The sequence below is a fragment of the Salvia hispanica genome, chromosome 3 (genome assembly GCF_029641045.1).
Source record: "Salvia hispanica isolate PSC_SH4W2 chromosome 3, Shi_PSC_v1, whole genome shotgun sequence".
Lineage (NCBI taxonomy): Eukaryota > Viridiplantae > Streptophyta > Magnoliopsida > Lamiales > Lamiaceae > Salvia > Salvia hispanica.
The window spans coordinates 40,348,896-40,369,085 of record NC_142694.1 but is presented as its reverse complement, the minus strand read 5'-3'; the positions used below and the strand labels follow the sequence as shown (position 1 = coordinate 40,369,085).

The following is a 20,190-nucleotide window of genomic DNA, read 5'->3' as shown; positions in this document are numbered from 1 at the left end:
TATATTGTCCACTTAATTTACTCACTCAAAATCCATATAAACACCTACGTCCAGGTAGAGGAGGAAGCTCAGTATATTTACTATTCATTGGATTGACTACAAAAAGAAAATCCTTATAATCATATAATCCATCCCACAGCAAAAGCAAACCATTAACTGAACTAATTACCAAACGATGTTAAGGAAGAGTTGAATCAGGGGCCAAGTTGAATCGAGTAGAATCAGGGGCTAAGTTGAATTGAAAAAGTGGCTGACCGTCCTCATCAGCGACTCCATACCCCTTCATGCCTTGACGAACGAAAGCAATGAATCGTTTCGCAAGCATGCCATCCCTTTCCATTAGATCGCGCCATAACTTGCAAACACTCCGACACCGTATAATGCAACTGATCGGGAGTCTTGTAAGGATCACTCTCCATATTTCTTGCGGTATCCATATTTCTTGCAAATCTTTCTTGGAAGGATCTCTGTCCATATTACTTGACGGCGGCTTATGAATTAATTAGGGATAGAAACATGATAATAATTACTATTTGGGAGATATTCCTATATCAAATCCTAATCAGCATCGAAATAATTAGGGATATGAACATGATAATTAAGTAAAATAAAATTCGATCAAATCCTAACAACATACGCAGAAGAACGTTGGGCCTTGTAAGGACAAAAAATTAGGTGGCCCAAGTCCACGTAGTTACAAGATACGAATCCTTAGAGCGTCTCCAATGGCGGACGTCCCGGTAGGACGTCGGCGACGTCCGAGTAGTGGCGTCGAAGGGCGCCCACGCCCGTCCCATAAGCCCGTCGCATGGGCTCGCCCGTCCTCCCCACGGGCGGGCGGACGTCGGCCGTAGTGGCGACACTCGGACGTCTCAGTCGTCCGATTATATATATATATATATATATATATATATATATATATATATATATATATGTATATAGGGATGTACTAAGATGACAACCCTCTTTATTGTAACACCATACCACTATTTTAGGCCATTGGATCTGAAAATCGTGTGTTTGTCATGCTGCCACGTGTAAAAACACGGAGGGGTAAAATAGGAAATTTATAATTTTACGTTACCAGATTGCAGTGCTGTTCATTGAATATTGCAGTCTTACCACAACAATATTGCAGTTTACCACGACTGCAATATCTAATACAGTAGACTGCAATATCTAATACAGTAGACTGCAAACCCGTGTTTTTTCATGAAACTTAATCCTAAGCGTCCATTGATGAGATCTAACGGACTATATTGGTGGTATGATGTTATTTTAACTATGGTGGCACCCTAGTGCACCCCTATATATATATATATATATATATATATATATATATATATATTTGTTTTAAAAAAACTCTATAAATAGGGTTCGTTGAACTTCATTTCATTCACACCACTTGTGTTGACAAGTTTCTCTCTCTAAATCTACAAATTTCATTTCTACTACAATGGAGTACAACAGGAACTCCCCCACCACGAGCGGAGGAAACACACCCACGATTCCCACCGGAACAGAGGGAAACTTTGCGGGGTTGAATCCCCAAATGGCGGGGATGAATCCCCAGATGGCAGATGGCAGGGATGGCGGGGATGGCGGGGATGACTCCCCAAATGTTCTACAATATGTTCAAGTCACATGAGTGGGATGATGCCAGGGGCAGCGGGGATGGGCGGTATGCCGACAAATATGGCGGGGGTGGGTGGGATGATGCCAGGGGCAGCGGGGATAGGCGGTATGCCGGCAAATATGGCGGGGTGGGTGGGATGATACTTGGGGCAGTGGGGATGTGCGGTACGCCGCCAAATATGGCGGGGGGTGGGTCGATGCAGCACAGGAGCCCGAGGACGCCTACGGAATCTGTCTATCGCCCATATATAGATTTGTTGGCCGATGATTCCCCTAGTACTGTTCCGGAGACTCAGTACGCCGGCATCGAGACTTTCTCCTTTGAGCAGTTGGGGCAGGAGTTGGGGCTATCGCCGATTCGTGAGACTCCCGATGAGGCAGAGCCTGTTGCAAGGCAGGAGCAAAGGCAAGGGCAAGTCCAGGGGCGAGGATAGGGGTAAGGGCAAAGTCCCGAGCTCTTCCTCGTACACGGGGGCAAAGGAGGAGGAGGGTGAGGATGAGCCGGAGAGGAGGACGATCTGGACCGTGTGGGAAAATACCGCGCTTGCGAAGGCCTGGATCGGTGTAGTAGAGGATCCCTATGTCGGGCCGAACCAGTATGTTGACCGATTGTGGCTTCGCATTAGTGAGGCCTACCTCATATGCAAACCGTCTGGGGCGAAGCCTCGCACTTCTGAGCAATGCCGGAAACATGGCTTCGGTTGAGGCCTAAACTCAGTCGTTTTGCTGCCCTCTACCAAAACAACATGCGCATGGCAACCAGTGGCATGTCTGAGGATGATGTGAGGAAACGAGCCTTGGCCCAGTACCCGACAAAGAATTGAAGTTCAAAGATTTTGACCAATGGGAGGCCTTTCTCGTGGTCAGGGATTCGCAAAAGTTTGCTGTGGGTGTCGACTCGGGCTGGAAGCGGACGAAGATCAACTCTTCCGGTGAGTACAGCAGCAGTGCTGGTTCGCACGAGCTCCCCGAAGCCGAGGAAGTGGCCCCGCTACCACGATCAGACTCTCGCCGTCATCATCGCCCGATGGGGCAAAAGGCTGCGCAGCGGATGGCGAGGGGAAGCGGCAGCGGCAGTGGGTCCTACGAGGTCGAATCGGAGGTCCAAGAAGGCGAAGATAACGACCGTCTCTCCCGTGCGCAACTAACGAAGACCCTGATGCAGAGCACGAGTAAGTGGTTTAGCACGCACGATCCTGTGTACAAAAGGCTATGCAAGGATGTGGTCGATACATGTCGGCGCGATTTAGGAATGCCACCCATTGATGATTATGGCGTCGAGATTGGGGGCGGGGACGTCGGAGGCGGCAGCGGCACGGGCGACGGGGTCGAGGACGGGGATGAGGACGAGGAGGAGTGAGAGCCGATGGTTGTATTTCTCGACTTTTTATAATTATGTAATTTTTAGGTATTATGTATTTTTTTTTAATTATGTAATTTTTTTTAATGAAGTATTCGAATTTTTCCGTATTCCGTGTTGACATTTTAAGTCCGTAAATTGAATAATTGTGAATTTAATTTTATTGCGGGAAGTCCTAGTGGGAAGTCCTAGTAAAATGGGAAGGGCTAGTGATGACGTGACAGGAAGTTTTTGTGGGAAGTCCTAGTGGAAGTCCTAGTGGGAAGGGCGCCGCCGGAGACGCTCTTACACAAATTAATTACTCCATCCGTCTCCCAAAATTCGTCACCATTTGACCCGACACGAATTTTAAGAAATGTAATAAAAAGTGGGTTGAAAAAGTTTGTGGCATGTGGGGCTTACTTTTATATATTAGTTCTAAAATAAAATGTGAGTGAGGAATGAGTTAGTAGAATGTATAGTCCACTACCAAAAATGGTAAAAGTGGAAGGTGACAAATTTTTAGGGACGAACGAAAAAGGAAATAAGTGTCAAATTTTCAGGGACGGAGAAAGTAATAAATTTACCTACTCTCATCATTCTTATAAAACATTAGAACACATCTTATTGATAATTTTAATTAAAAATAATTTATTGGTATATAAAAATTCAAATTTTAAATTTAGTTTTATAAAATTAAATCTAATATTGAAATAAAAAAAATAAAAGTAAAGGATAGCAAGGGAAGAAGAAGATAATTTTAAAATAATATCAGATTTAGTACATCACACTAATATTGAAACAGTTAAAATATGAAAAAACAAAATTGTCCAGCAGCCCAAAAGGGCATTTACGAAAGTAAACAGTGCAAAAGGACAAATTTTGAAATAAACTCTTAGCCCATGGACTACTGGAGATATTTTTAAAATTCAGAGACAATGTTTGTAGATCACTCTTTATAAAAAAAATCACACTTTTTTTCAAGTAATTTCACCAATAATCTCTGCAAGAGCAATTCCCATTCTTGAAACAATGAAACCTACTCCTATCTCTCAGCACAATCTCTAACTCATAAACCTTTGAAATCAACTTCATCACATTATGGCAATCCCTACAAACTCTCAAGTTCTTCACAACCCTGACCCTCCGGGCCCCGCCCGACCTCGCCATCCCGAACGCGACCGCCAGCTTCTCGCTGTGCGCAGCCACCGAGCCCTCCTTCTCCTCCTCCTCCACGTCGTGCAGGACGCTCACAACCTCCGGGACGTACCCTCCTTCGACCCGGATCCTTGACATCACCTCACCGAGCTTCTCGTACGCCTCCCTCGTCGCGTCATCATCCTCCCTCACACCGGCTACGAACGTATACACCATCTTATCGACCTCGATCCTACTCCAGCCCGGGCTTTTCCTCAGCTTGAGCTCCGCCATCGACCTTCTCACCACGGCCGCGTCCCTCCACTTCCCTGCGACGGCGTAGATGTTTGACAGCAGGACGTGGTCGCCAGTGTTGTTTGGATCAATCTCCGAGAGCTTGTCCCTTGCCTTCTCCGCGAGGTGCACGTTTCCGTGGAAGCTGCACGCGCCAAGAAGCGTCCGCCAGATGACGTCGTTGGGGGGGATCGGCATCTGAGTCACGAATTCGTACGCACGAGCGAGCTGGCCGGCCCGGCCGTATAGATCAACCATACATCCATAATGCTCAATCTCAGGATCGAGCTTATATAGATTGGAAATTTTATCGAACATCTCACTCCCTTCCTCGACCAGACCAGCGTGCGCGCACGCGTAGAGCAGGGCAACGAACGCGGTCCCATCAGGTTCGACACCAGAGCGCTCCATTTCAAGAAACAGAGCAAGCGCTTCCTCACCGTGACCTTGCATTGCTAGGCCCGCGATCAGCGTTGTCCAAGAGACGATGCTCCTCTTCCCCGGCATCCTCTCAAACACGAGACGAGCCATATCCACGCTCCCGCACTTGGAGTAAGTATCCATCAACGCGTTGTTCACAGGAGTGATCCAAATCAAACCAACTTTCTCAACAAAGCAATGCACCATTTTCGCAAACTCCAGCGCCCCTGCTTGAGCGCAAGCAGATAGAACCCCGGTTAAGCTCACCTCATTCGGCCTCGTCCCGGCCCCACGCAGCCTCCGGAAACACGCAAACGCCTCCTCGAACCAGCCGTGCTGCGCCTGCCCCAGAATCATCGTGCTCCACGACACCTCATCCTTGACCGGCATTTCATCAAACACCTTCCCCGCAATCGCAAACTCCCCCAATTTCGCGTACCCTCCCAGCATCAAGTTATACGAAGTCGGGCTCTTCTCCGGAATCGCAGCAAACACCCTCTCCGCACCCCCGACATCTCCACGCCGGAAGAAAGCCGTCAGCAGCGCGTTCCACGTCACGGTATTTGGCTCAGGAATTTCATCAAACACATCGCGTGCAAACTCAACACGGCCGCATTCACCATACATGCTGACCAAGGTAGTCCCTACGAAGATGTGGGATTCGAGCCCACGCAGCAGCGCCTGACAGTGCAGCTGAGCCCCGGTGCGGAGGCAGCGGAGATTCGCGGCGGATTTGAGGGAGAATGCGAGGGTGAAGCTGTCGATTTGGGAGCTGAGATTCCTGAGCATGAGGGAGAAGGTGGAGATGGAGCGGCGGGGGGAGTCGGAATCGGAGAAGCCGCGGATGACGGCGTTGTACATGAAGGCGTCGGGGTTCGGGGCGTGGAGGAGGAGGCGCTCGGCGTAGTCATGGGCGTCGGAGATGTGGACGGCGCAGTGAAGAAGGAGCTTGCCGGCGAAGAGAGGGTCGGTGTCGAGGGAGGATTTGGTGGCGTGGGCTTGCAGTTGTTGGAGGGATCGAAGGGATTTGCAGCTGCTCAACAGAGATAATTGTTTCATTGCATTTACATTGAAACCATTTTTTGGTAAATTGATTTCCTTTTTTCCAAATTATAGAAACAAATTTCTCAAATAGAATATTTTTTTTAATTCCAAAAAGGCAGAATTCTCATTTTTAAAGAATGGAGAGTGTAATCGTTTTTAATAATTGTCTTGTGCGGAGTAATATTTTAATTTATGGGAAATTGAAGGAAAATAAAATTTGTCTGCTTTCTAGTCAATCCATGACTCCCTTGCCTGTCATTTATATTCTCTTTTAATTTTGAGTTTTGAGAAATTTTTTAACTTTGGGAAGAAAAATGGAATAATGAGTTATTAGAATGTACATAACTTTTATATATTTGTTTTATAATAGAATGAGAATATATTGATTGAATGGTGGAGACTATTTACTTAGAATGAGAAAAAAGTAATTAAATCGTAGACCCCTGGTAAAATTAGGGGTGGTTCGGTACGGTATACCGTACCGGGAGTGCCATACCGTATACCGTACCGAAAGTTACGGTATGACAAAAATCATACCGATACCGTACCGTAAGTTTCGGTATACCGGAGTTCGGTATACCGGAAATTCGGTATGGCAGTTTTCCATACCGTTACCATACCGTGTTATCGGTATACCGTACCGCATTTCGGTATGCCGTCGGTATGCCGTACTTTTGCGGTATACCGAACTGCGATATGGCATTCCGATATACCATTATACCGTGTTTTGCGGTATGGCATACCGTTATACCATTATACCGTGAAAAAATCTATTATATCCAAAATATTAAAAAAAAATCTAGTTTTAGACTACTTCAAAAAATAGGGTTCCCAATTTTGATTCTTTTATTTTTTATAATAAAAATTCTTATTTTTTAAAATTTAGTTTAAATATAACATATATAAATATATATTTATATATTATATATATCAATCGGTATACCGGTATACCACGGTATACCGAAGCATCGGTATATACCGAATCTTCGGTATACCGGTATATACCGGCATACCGAATCTTCGGTATACCGCGGTATACCGCGGTATGAGAAATCTAATACCGTTACCGTACCGATAGAGATCGGTACGGTATCATACCGTACCGAAAACTACGGTATACCGAAAAAACGGTATTTTCGGTATTTTTTCGGTACGGTAAGTCCGGTATTCCGGTATTTCGGTATAATTCCCCAGCCCTAGGTAAAATGAGACATTATTTCATAAAGAAGGAAGACTTTTAAAAAAATTATTATATCTTCACATTGGCCAAAAATATGGCGTAGTAAACATGTCTTCATTAAAATTGGCATACTGTATATATAACTCTGTTCTTTTCACAGAGAATATCTTTTGTATGCTTGTTAATACTATATTCATTTAACCTTTGCTCGTGTGGCCTATGTTTTGAAATCCAAGGTTTTTAATTCTTTAGCCAAGTTGAAAAAAAAAATTGTCACAACAAAGTATTTATTTTGAAACTTTTGGATTAAATACTGAAAGATAGTACAAAAAATCTATAAAGGAGAATAAAAACTTTATTGGTTTAACAAACATACAAAAATCAATAAAGTACAGAACTATTCCTAATGAAAACATAACGACTGAACATTGTGAATTCCCAGCGTTTTGAGAAAAAAAAACTAGGTGTGTAAATACTACTCCCTCCGTCCTAAGGTATTAGACCAACTTTCCTTTTTGGGATGTCCCAACATATTAGACTCATTTTCTTTTTTAGCAAAAAGCATCTATCTTATTTTATTCCCCACCTACTTTTTTTCTCTCTTCTCTCCCCTACTTTTTCCCTCTCTCATACTTTACTCTCTCCACTTTAACTATTTAAATATCAATTCCTTAAATCATGTGCCCAAAAGAAGTGAGTCTAATACTCCGGGACGGAGGGAGTATGATTTTTTTCATTATTATAGTTTTTTCATTATTTTATCTTTTATTTTACTTTTTCTTCACTTTAACTATGTATTAGTACTATAATATTTCACGGATGCTACGAGGGACCGGAGGTAGTATCAATTAATCTTCAGTCTTTAAGAATATTATTCCAATCCCGTGCATCGATTTCCTCGAAAACAAAGGAAGTACAATTATGAGAGGATGTGGATGAATCTCTTACACATGAAAAATGAATCCAGTAATCACATTGTGAATATGAGAAAGCCATGCTTGATCTACCAATCCCGGAATGATTTGGTTGCAACACCCACACTACTCGAGCCTCGCATCCTTCCCTTGCTTTGGATGATGGTGGCCAATGCGTCTTGCATCCGGTGCGTCTTAACCCTTTTATGGGGGCTTCGCATGTCCTTTAATGGGTCTGTTTCTTGACACGACTCATCAAAGTTCGCAGCAAAGAAGAAAGTTTGTGCACTAGAATTAGGAAAAATAGAATGTTTATTTGTTTGAAAATTAAAACTGTAGGTAGAGTGGGATTCTTGATTTTGGTATGTATGCGTTAAATAATATTGTCCTCAAAATAGATAAAAACATCAAATTTTGTAAAACCAAGCTCTTTTAGTAATAATTAATTCATTAAATACACACACCTCACCAATAGGGGTAGCGAAACAGGTTACCCGCGGGTACCCGCACTCGGCAAATCGGGTACCTGTATCCGATTTTAGCCAAATTTGCTGTCTCAATACCTGCCTCGCAACATATCGGGATTACTCGATACCCGTGTCGGGTATCCCATACCCGATACCCATGCTCGACCCAAAAATAAATTTATATGAGAATAAATTTATAGGACATAAAATATTTGTTACTACTAATTAACTAAAATCGAAAATTTGAAAACCCTAGGCAACAATATTTTCTAATTAATTTACTGTATTAATTTTGATGGTAAACTTTGAATTATTTAGGAATAAAAGTGAGGGGAAACTCTATAACTAGTTCAGGTGAGTTTTCAACCGAATATTCGCTGGAATATAAAAATGTTTGAAAAGATCTCTTAGAAGACTTAGTATCTATAAAGTATTAAAAGATTGTATATACCTAATACTAATAATATTGGGTATTATCGGGACTAACGGGTGTACCTGTGCGGTTGCGGGTATACCCGCTATCCGCAAAACTCTAATACATACTACCCGATCTCGCCCCATTTCCTGTTATGAGAATTATTTGTTACCCGGTACCCATTTTGCCACCCCTACACTCACCAGCATCACTATATAAACAAGTACGTATAGTTTCTTAAACATAGTAATCCATCTGTTCCACAATTTGAATATATGGTATAAATCCGTAAGTTTCATTCTAAAACCAATTAGTGATAGGAGGAGGGGCCATTTGACTGTGATTTTAGTTCTCTTTATGCATCGATGAGGGATGATTGTATTATATTTTTTAGTTTCAATTGCTAACAATATATACTACGTATCTATTAATTTTCAGTCTTTACAAGCAGTAGGTTAAGAACCTAAATTCCTAATGAGCCGATAAAACGGAAAATAACAAGATAAAGAGAATCTGACGCCCGTTAGGGTGTGCGGGGATAAGAATCTGGGCGGCTGTGCATGGGTTCCAACCCATTGGGCAATGGCTATAGATCAGATATACGTTTTCGGCTGTGCGCGGAGAGATTCCATCGGGCAGCCCGATTGCGTATAGAATTTAGGATTCAACGTATCACACATGGAACTTGGCCAAAATAATTATATTGATCGATTGAATGCATAAAATGATAACAATCTATCCTATTTATAATACTTGAATACCTACTTAATGAACAAGAAAAAAATATATGAAAAGATATGCACAACCCTAATATATCTAAACTAATTAAATGATGGCTCGTATCACAGTATCATACAATTTATTGATTTCCCCGAAAACCACAGATCTATAATTTTGAGAAGGTATGCATGAAGAATCCCTTGCACACGTAAAATGAATCCAATAATCGTATTGTGAACAGAAGAAAGCCGGTTTATCCACCAATCCCGGAATGATTTTGTGGCATTGCCCACACTTCTCATTTCTTCCGTACGTAAGCATCCGTTTAAGTGTGAGAGGATGAGAGTGACAAGGAATATCAAATTTGCCTCCCAACTTGACTTTGGACAAATAGCCAAGCGAGGGAATGCAGTTTACGTGGAAAGAGTAGTCACATTTTGCACAATGGTAGAACCAATACTTGCACTCTATACCTTCTTCGCACACCTCGCAGAAATCGTGATCACAACCACTACTACTAGTACCCGTAGTGATCAAATGCAGAGGATGTTGATCGAATTCATGAAAATGAACCATTTTTGGTAGTAAGGCGCACCTTATATGAATGAAGAAATCGCAGACAGTGCATTGATAGACATCAAAATTGGAGCAGCCACGGATGCAACAACTGGCGGGGGAGGCCCGCCAAAGGCCGCAGGTGCGAAAGAGAAGGTGCTGGCTGTGTGAGCTGTACTTTATAATCATTGGGGCAGCCATGCATGATAGATCAACCATCAACGGACCTAAATCATTTTCAGGAAAGTAGTAGCAAGGTGCATTGCTAGGAAGGCAGCAGAAAAAACAGAGAAATATTGAACTGAAGTACGATTTGTCCGGGTACAGAAAAGGTTGTGCCATTAGTGAATCGCTGTCAAAACCAGTTGGAATCTCAAACTTGATAATGGGGAGAAGCTCTGCACAGACTTTATGGGCAAGGAAAGAGCAACCTCCAGTTTGTTGAGAGCATCTGTAAAATGGAGATGGAATAGTAATGATCTTTATGCATATATCACACACTAGTTTGTGATTATAATCATGATCCTCTTCCTCATCACCAACTAGGATCAAAGGATGCTTGTGAAAATTCTCCATTGCAAGCTTCTTATCTCCATCACCAATATTATCTGTTTGGTTTCTCTGCGAGTATGTACGGATCTCCAAACTTGGAAATGTGTCCAACTCGTCATCTGGCAGTTGGATCAACTCTAGCCTTGTTTCTGCAATGAATAGTATTATCAGTATACGAAGTTGTCTAAATGAGTTATATACGATCGTTACGTACTGGACTGAATTTTGTCGAGTCCACATCTGACATGAGAAAACTCCATGATTTCGGGACATAAATAGATGGCATTATGGGTATGAAGCAAGGATTCGTGGCAAACGATGCACTTATAATGTCGGAATATGGCAGGAATAGAATATCCGAGGAGGAAAGGCCAAGCAATAGAAAGTATGTTGAGAGAGGTAGGCAGTATGGTGCAGTCTTGATGAATCCAGAAATTACATTGTTGGCACGAGAAGAAGAAACCACCATGCCTCTCTCCACAGGCATCGCACAGAGACAAAGTCTCTCTTCCAATAGCCACGAGCGGATGAGGCGGATGGCTCTTGTGTTTGGTTTTGATCTCAACACCAAACATTGCAGCTGCGCCAGAGGATGCATTTTGAAGTAGCAATCCTCACATTTGTAGGTGAAATTGGGACTTCCTTCTCGGAGACGAAGGGTGTGGTCTTCTTCATCGGGACTATGATTGGGATGGATAAATTCTTTTAGGAATTTATGCGCACATGATTTGTGCAGAAAAAAATCACAAGCAGCAAAGGTGCAAGTGTAAGAGGGAGCGGATAGAATTGGCAATCCGCAAATTTTGCAAAAATGATAGTTATCAGAAACATCCATTTCCATCTCATCAAGAAAGGAAGTCAAAGGATGAGGATGACTGAAATGCGTATCACCCTCCATATCACCTGTGATTAAAAAAACAGAGAATGAGAGGTGGTGTTAAAACGTTGACAAGCTCACTATTGGGTTATATGCACAAAGAAAAGAGATTAACTCAGAAATACCAACCTAAGATAAGAGAAGTCGACGAAATGTGGAAGTGCCTCTCAATATTTTGTCTCTTGAGGAGAAGATGGCAACAACTTCCAATATATATATATATATATATATATATATGTGAATCATGTTTTAGATGGAATAATGATGCGTGCTACTTTCACAAAATCATGTACAGTAGATATATACTTGACTTGGTTAATCGGCCAAGAATATCAATCCAATATCACTACATCCACTTTGTTCAAATGTCAGAGAATAATGTACTTCTAATAGGTTGTGAGAATGTTTGTGATCAGTCTTGTAATTCGATGCCATCGGTATGTTTTTTTTTTTTTTTGTTAGACTAAGTCTTAGAAAAAATTACATGTTTCCTTTTTTATTTTGTAAATTGTGTCGGTAGTGATGTCACTATTGATTAGTCAGTGATCGAATAAGGAGTGTATCCAACTAAAGTATTCCGCCTCAATATAAAATACTCTCACATTTATTGCCAAAATATTGTATTCATAAAGGGTATGCAGAAATGGCTAAATATTATAACTTTGACATTTTTCTTGATTGTCTCATAATATTATATTTGAGGGAAAATTATGCATGACGTGACATACTGAAAATACTATGTGGACAAAATGTTCAGTTGCATAAATGATGTCGTTAAATACAATTATTCAGTCACCTCTTTAATTTTTACCCATGAACGTAACATGTCAATAAATCCAGGTTCGTTGCATGCCGTAATATTTCAGCATGTGATGATTAAGAAAAATATCAAAATTATGATGTAACTGATATTTTTAAAATTGCAGAATGACCTGAATTTGATCACAACCTCATAATTTTTTTCAATTTGCCCTTTCACTGAATTTAAAAATTGTCATCACAAGTGCTCAAGCAAATCCCAAACTAGCTGGCTTAATATCCTTTTCATAAAGTAATTAAGGTACTAAAACACGTTGCCAAACTCAAAGTATATTACATTAGTGGAGCAATTCTTTTCATGCAGCAAAAGTCTGCAAGTCTGAACTTTATTCTTAGAGTGAAAGACAAAAAAAATCAAGATATTAATGAGTTATCCCATTTGGATAAGTAAAATTGAAAAGTGAACTAAATCGAGCATATATAAGTGTCTTAAATTTCTTCTTTTGGTCCGTCTACAATTAAGTGTCTCATATACATGTCCACCTAAGTAGTTTGATAATTTCGCGTCAATGAAGAACACACTCTCACATTTGTAGCCAAAAATATATTTTTCATAAAATATGCCAGGAGTAAATTGAAGTAGTAGTAGTACTACTAAAATTTGTAGCCATACTCAAAGTATATAAGATATATAGAGTATTACTTTTCCAGCAACAAAGTCTGCACCTTTATTATACAAATACAATCCTGAAAGATGCTAATTTGTCTGCTTTTGCTTTCTTATAATTTAATACTAGTATTGTACTATGTTATAATTGTCCGAATTAAAAAAAAAACAAACCTTGTAATAATGATATTTTAAAAAATAAAGCTATGTATAATTTAATAGTATTGTATTATATTATAATTTAATAATATTGTACTATATTATAATCTAAGATTGAGTTGTGAGATTATTTTAGTCATTGGAGTTTAGCTAAGATTAATTTTCCCATGATTATCCATCTAGAATTGAGTTGTGATGAATCTCATAAACCAAACACACTATAAATTTAATCACGGATACAATATTACAAATCGAACACCCCCAAAGTGTCAGATATTACTATTAGAGTTATGAATATATAAGTAGGGAGAGATATTACTGTTAGAGTTATGAATATATAAGTAGGGAGAGATTTTTGTATTGCATGACAAGACAATGGCACAATGCTCTTAATAATAACAATACAAACAAGGACGTACATCGATCTACTTCAACCCCTTGGCTATAATCTCTTCGTTAACTTCCTCGAAAACCTTACAATTCTGAGAGGATATGAATGAATCCCTTGCACAAGAAAAATGAATCCAATAATCACATTGTCAACAGGAGAAAGCCGCTTGATCTCCCAATCCCGGAGCGATTTTGTTGCAATACCCACACCTCTCATTTCTTCCGAAAGTAAGCATCCGTGTAAGTGTGAGAGTATGAGAGTGACAAGACATACTGAATTTGCCTCCAAACTTGACAAATAGCCAACTCGGGCTTAGGCGACTTCGGCTTCTTGATGGTGATACTATATTAATTCGGACATATTTATACTAATTCCTATATCAATTCGTATATATTTATAGTATAGGATTTGGGACATAATCCTATATCAAATCCTAATCAACATGAATAAATTAAATCCTGAGTATATTTAAGGAAGATAAAATTTGTATAATTTAGGAGAAGAAGACCTCCTAACTGCGATAGGAATCAAGATCTCACGATATACTAAGCAATTGTTTTGATATGGAAAATTGAAGGAAAATACAATTTGACTGCTTTCTAGTCAATCGATTACTCCCTCCGTCCGTCATTTATATTCTCATTTTGTCTCGGTACGAGTTTTAAGAAACTGTTTGATCTAGTTAAGAAAAAATGGAGTAATGAGTTAGTAGAATGTGGACCTATTTTTATATATTGGTTTTATAATTGAATGCGAGTGAATTGATTGAATAACGGAGACTATCTACTTAGAATGGGAAAAAAAGTAATTAAATCATAGACACTCGAGATGAAAAAATGGGACATTATTTCACAAAAGAGGAAGTACTAACTTTTTAAAAATTTCTTATATCTTCACTTTGGCCAAAAATATGGCGTAGTAACATGTCTTCATTGAAATTGGCATATTGCGTATATAACTCTGTTCTTTTCACGTATAAAAATCAATAAATTAATACTATACTCATTTAATTTAACCTTTGCTCGTGTGGTGTGGCCTATGTAAGGTCGGTATTAAAATCCAGGTTTTTAATTCTTTAGCCACGTTGAAAAAAAAATTGTCACAACAAAGTCTTTATTTTGAACTTTTGGATTAAATACTGAAAGATAGTAACAAAAATCTATAAAGGAGAATAAAAACTTTAATGGTTTAACACACATACAAAAATCTATAAAATTCTATGAAGGAGAATACTGAAAGATAGTACAGAGAATAAAAATTTGATTGGTTTAACAAGTATACAAAAATCTATGAAAGTACAGAAATATTCCTAATGAAGACATAATGTCTGAACATTGTGAATTCCCAACGTTTTGAGCGAAAAAAAACTTGGTGTGTAAATAATGATGCTAGGAAATTCAATATAGGGATGTGGTTCAAGAAAACCAAATTCACGTGTTGCAAAACCTTCAAAAGCTTCGGTGTTTTTGGAGTAGATAAATAATCTATTATTGCCATTGAAAAACAAGTCACCATTCGTTAAAACCTTGAGCGGAGTGACATATACCAGTGATTTGAAGATATATTCCATTATCCAAGAACTTGCATCTCCATAATTGACCATCTTCCATAATTTGGCCAGTGTAGGACATGTTGTATCACATAAACATAGCCGATCTTGTAAAACACATAGCCGATATCCCAAATGTAATATAATCGAACGTGTATCTTCATGAACAATCAAGACTTGCTCATTAAGGGGCTAGGAAAACTGGTAAAGAGCTTTGTTTCAAGATCAAAGTAACAAACCAAATAATTATTCTCAAAATCACATTCAAGCCAATGAATATTTCCGTTAAAAAATCTAGCATAATCAAACGAGTGTCTGTGTTTATATTCACTCCAGTAGGACAGTGCAGGTAATCTAGTAGTCGTTGATGCAACAATCCTTCTCCACGAACATTCTCCTCCTAAAGTATACACATGACAAAACCTAGATTCATCGACACATATAATCTTATATTGTCCACTTATTTTGCTCATTCCAAATCCATATACACACCTACGTGCAGGTAGAGAATGAAGCTCAATATATTCACAAGTCATTGGATTGACTACGAAAAGAATATCATGATTATCATCCAATCCATCCCACATCAAAAGAAAACCATTAACTGAACTAATTACCAAATGATACTGAGAACCAGCTGAATAACCGGGCAAGTTCAATTGAGAATTGCCCATCCTCATCAGCAACTGCATACCCCTTCTTGTCCTCACGAACGAAAGCCAAGAATTGTTTCGCAAGCAGACCATCCCTTTCTATTAAATCGCGCCATAACTTACAAACTCTCCCGCACCTCATAATAGATCTGATCGGGAGTCTCGTAAGGATCTCTCTCCATATTTCTTGCGGTATCCATATTTTTTGCAAATCTTTCTTGCAAGCTTCTCTCTCCATATTACTTTGACGGCGGCTTATGAAGTGTAAGAATTAATTAGGTATATATAGGAACATGATAATAATTCTTTTCGTACATATTTACATTATAGGATTTGGTGGATGAGTGTTATTCTAATGCTTATAGCACCCCAATTCAAAATCAAGATTAAATCTTCACCCTTGGATTTTAAAATGAGTGGATAGGATTAAAGCTCACAAATCTCAATAAATAGTAGACAAAATATCAACAAAAGGGTAATATCGTCATTATGTTATCATATGATAATTTTTGTGGGTGTTTTTTTATATCAACATTGTGTATTACAAATATCAACAATATGACATTAGAATATCAACACAAGGACAAGAAAATATCAACACATTTTTATTGAGATTGGACATGCATAATATTGAGATTTTGCCTACAATATATTGAGATTTTTTGTTGCATTTGTTGATAAAAACTGCTTATCAATATGTACGAAAATTGAAATATAATTTATCAAATTTCATCACCCGAACATCGTCGGAACATATGCAATTGAGATCTCGTTGGAATCCTTATTAAATTATCTTTAATTTGATATATTTTTTGCTAAAAAATAATTTAAATTGAGAGAGTTACGTAAATTTAAAGATTTGAGATGATTTTGAGGAGAGAGAAAGTAATTAGTTATAATTACTATAGGATTTGACATTAATACCCTTTTAATTTAATTAATAATTATTTAAATTTAAAATATATTACACTTGGCATTATATCAACCACAAGATCTTCTAATCTAATGGTTAAAAATTGGTCTCAATTTTGGATTGTACTTCCTCCGTCCCATAAAAGTTGAGACAAAACTTTTGGGCACGGAGATTAAGAATTTATATTAAATAAATATGAGAGATGAAAAAAGTAGAAAAGATAAGAGAGAGTAAAGTAAATGATGGAATAAAGTAAGAGTGATTGGATGTTTTGTCTTTTGTTAGAAAAGGAAATGACTCAACTTTTATGGGACGGACTAAAAAGGAATACGACTCAACTTTTATGGGATGGAGGGAGTAATTAGTTAGCAATTGATCACCTCCCTTTAGTGGATATTTATCCTATAGGATTTGTGAGATATTCCTATATTAAATCCTATATCAATTCGTATATATTGAGTATTGGAAAATGTTTTAGAGACATAATGTCTCCAAGCCATAATAATGCCATAATGGGGATATAATAGTAATTTTCACCATATATTTAGTTTTTGATTATTTTTACATTTTGCCCCTAAACCATTAATAATGAGTATTAAATGAGGTCATGAATTAGAATACCTTAATCATGGGAAATATATGTTGACGGCATATTTAAGCAAAGTTGGGTGAATCTTATGATAATTAAATCTTTCAGAAATTTATAAGAAAAAGTATATTGAATACCTAAAAATTTTCTAATGTGTAAGAATTAATAGTATGAAAACGTTTAATAATTTCACTATTATACAGATATAAAATTTATGGAGTACTACTTTTTCTTTTGGTCAAGTTTATTTTGGTTAATATCAATATTATTTTTATTTATAAAAATGTATTCTCAATTTTTTTTCCTCTCCTACTTTATCTATTAATATTTAGATCTCAAACCTCATAAAAAACAGATTTTTTAACTAATTTGTTTAATACTAAAGCTATAAAGTTAAAAATTTATTTTTCTTTCTAAAATATCAAAGTTCTTAGGTCAATTTAGGTATAGCATGGAAGAAGTTAAATTTTTATATATGCAATAATACTAATTGAGCTTACGGTTTGATTTTGTTTTAATTTAAATTATTTTCCTTTCAAAATATTAATTTCTATAAATTCTTAAATTTTGGAATGGTATGGTCACTTTAATAAAAATAATCTCATATTCTTAACTCATATATTTATTATTTAAGACTATATATCTAATACTTTCTCTTTTTATTTTTAGAATATTATAGCTTTTAACTCAATCCATATATCATGCAATAAATTAAAATTTGATGCTAATTAACAGTTTCTAATATTTTTAATTCTTCACTTTCTAATATTAATTATTTAAATTCTTGATCTTTAAAACATTACATCAAATCTTATAAAAAATACTAATTATATATTTTAAACTCACCTATTTTATACATTAAAACTATAAAATTAATATGTTCTCTTTTTCTTTCTAAGATATTAGAGTTCCTATCTTAGTTCATTATAACACGCAATATATTAAAATATTAGTCTTATATTGTAAATAAAAACTGTTAATTTACTGTTTTGATTTTTAGGATTTCATAGTTTTTAATCTAATTCTTCACTTTCCAAAATTCTACTTTCTTTAAGTTCTTATTTTAGTACGTTATATTAAACTTCGTTCCAAAAAATAATCAACTGCTCATAATTCATGTATTTTATATCTTAAAGCTATATTGCAACTATTTTATTTGTTTCTTGTAAAATATTAATTCTTAGCTCAATTCACTATAACATGCTACAAATTAAAATTTGATATATGATGAGTAGTTTATGAATACTGATGGGGTATACTGTTGATTTATGAATTTTAGACAAAAATTTAATTTATTTAATTTTTAATTCTTGGAATGTTATAGTCGAACCACGTTTAAAGTATTTACATGTTCTTAACCCATCTATTTAACATTTTAAAGCTATATAATTAATCTTTTTTAATCTATTTGTAAAATATTAGAGTTCCTAGCTCAATTCACTATGTTATTTAACAAATTAAAATTTGATACGATATGATAATAGTAAATATGTTTAAGGTTTAATTTTAAGAATTTTATAATTTAAATTTGATTTTTTTACTTGAAAATTTTTTGATTTCTTTCAATTCTGAATTTTTGGAACATTATGTTGAACATCGATTACAAAATAATAGCTAGTAACATGGTTTTTGACTCATCTGTTTAATAATAATCTATTTAAAAAGATTTTATAATTATGCACTGTATTATGGAATATATAATATATTAATGCAAATTGAGTTTACAGTTTTAATTATAAGAATTTTTTAATTTTAATTTTAATTCTTACTTTCTAAAGTTTTAATTCTTATGTTTGTGAAGTTTAATGGAAACAATTTGAAATAATATTTAAACGATTGTGTTTTAGGAGAAAGTTGCAAAAAGAAACTAACTTTAAAATTAAAATTAGTTGATGTTTGTTTATTGAAAATTAAGATATGAATTTGGTATTCCTAACTCAAAACTAAAAATTAACATTACAATTTTCAAAACAAAACTTTTAAATAAAAGAAGACGTTTTGCACTTTTGCTTTCATAAGCTAAAAAAACCACTTTTATCTATACTTAGATTAAATATATAAACATGATGCTAGTTATTACTATTTACTAACTTTTGTTTTAATATCAGATCTTATAATCGGATTAATTTTTTTAAATCTATCTTGGTAATTTATAAATACAAATCTTGTTCAATATTCAAAGAAGTGAATATGTATAATGAGTAGTATTCAATGGTACAAATCTATCTTTAAATAGCACTCCTAGGGTAAATTAGTCAAAGTAAGAATTATACTTATGGCATAGAGACATTATGTCTCTAAATCACTACTCATTTATACTCATTTATATTATAGGATTTTGGGCATATTTATAGTATAGGATTTGGGACATATTCCTATATCAAATCCTAATCAACATGAATAAATTAAATCCTGAGAATATTTAATGAAGATAAAATTTGTACATAATTTATGAGAAGAAGACCTCCTAATTGCGATACGAGTCAAGATCTCACGATATACTACTAAGCAATTTTGATTGATTAGAATTTGGAAGTTAATATCTTCAGTGTGATCATGTTACAGAAATAAACAATTAAAACAGGATTAATTACAAAAGAATAGCAAGATAGGTAAGACAATTCATTTGATCTATAAATTTCGCAGTGGTTGTCTGATGTGAGACCTTAAAGTTTATAACAATCGACTCTCCCTTCAGCATGGGCGGATCTAGCATTAAGCTAGGACTGCTCATATTCCCCTATGTATATATATATATATATATATAGGGGTGCATTACCCTCCTTATCACCCCCTAGTATAAAACATAAAACTAATATAAGCCATTGGATCTATTAATCTAATGGCTTTGATTTAAAGAATCGTCGTACATTATTATACCAGTTTCGTACATTAAGGGCAATTTGGGTATATTACTGTCACATCATTTATATAGATTAGTACATTAACTTAATGTGTACA

General features: G+C 36.6%; 2 protein-coding genes across 2 annotated transcripts; both read right to left on the bottom strand.

Annotated features, from left to right (window-relative positions):
* Nucleotides 1-3,852: 3,852 nt before the first annotated feature.
* On the bottom strand, nt 3,853-5,966 carry LOC125209981 (Tetratricopeptide repeat (TPR)-like superfamily protein). The gene has a single exon (XM_048109557.2). It carries the CDS (start codon nt 5,882-5,884, stop codon nt 3,965-3,967), a length of 1,920 nt encoding a protein of 639 aa, XP_047965514.2. The 5' UTR covers nt 5,885-5,966; the 3' UTR covers nt 3,853-3,964.
* A 3,584-nt stretch (nt 5,967-9,550) lies between these two features.
* Nucleotides 9,551-11,725, bottom strand: LOC125217058 (uncharacterized). The gene is made up of 3 exons (XM_048118883.2): nt 11,679-11,725; nt 10,887-11,575; nt 9,551-10,821 (listed from the first exon to the last, which is right to left on the bottom strand). Exons 2-3 carry the CDS (start codon nt 11,245-11,247, stop codon nt 9,671-9,673), a joined length of 1,512 nt encoding a protein of 503 aa, XP_047974840.1. The 5' UTR covers nt 11,248-11,575; nt 11,679-11,725; the 3' UTR covers nt 9,551-9,670.
* Nucleotides 11,726-20,190: the final 8,465 nt, after the last annotated feature.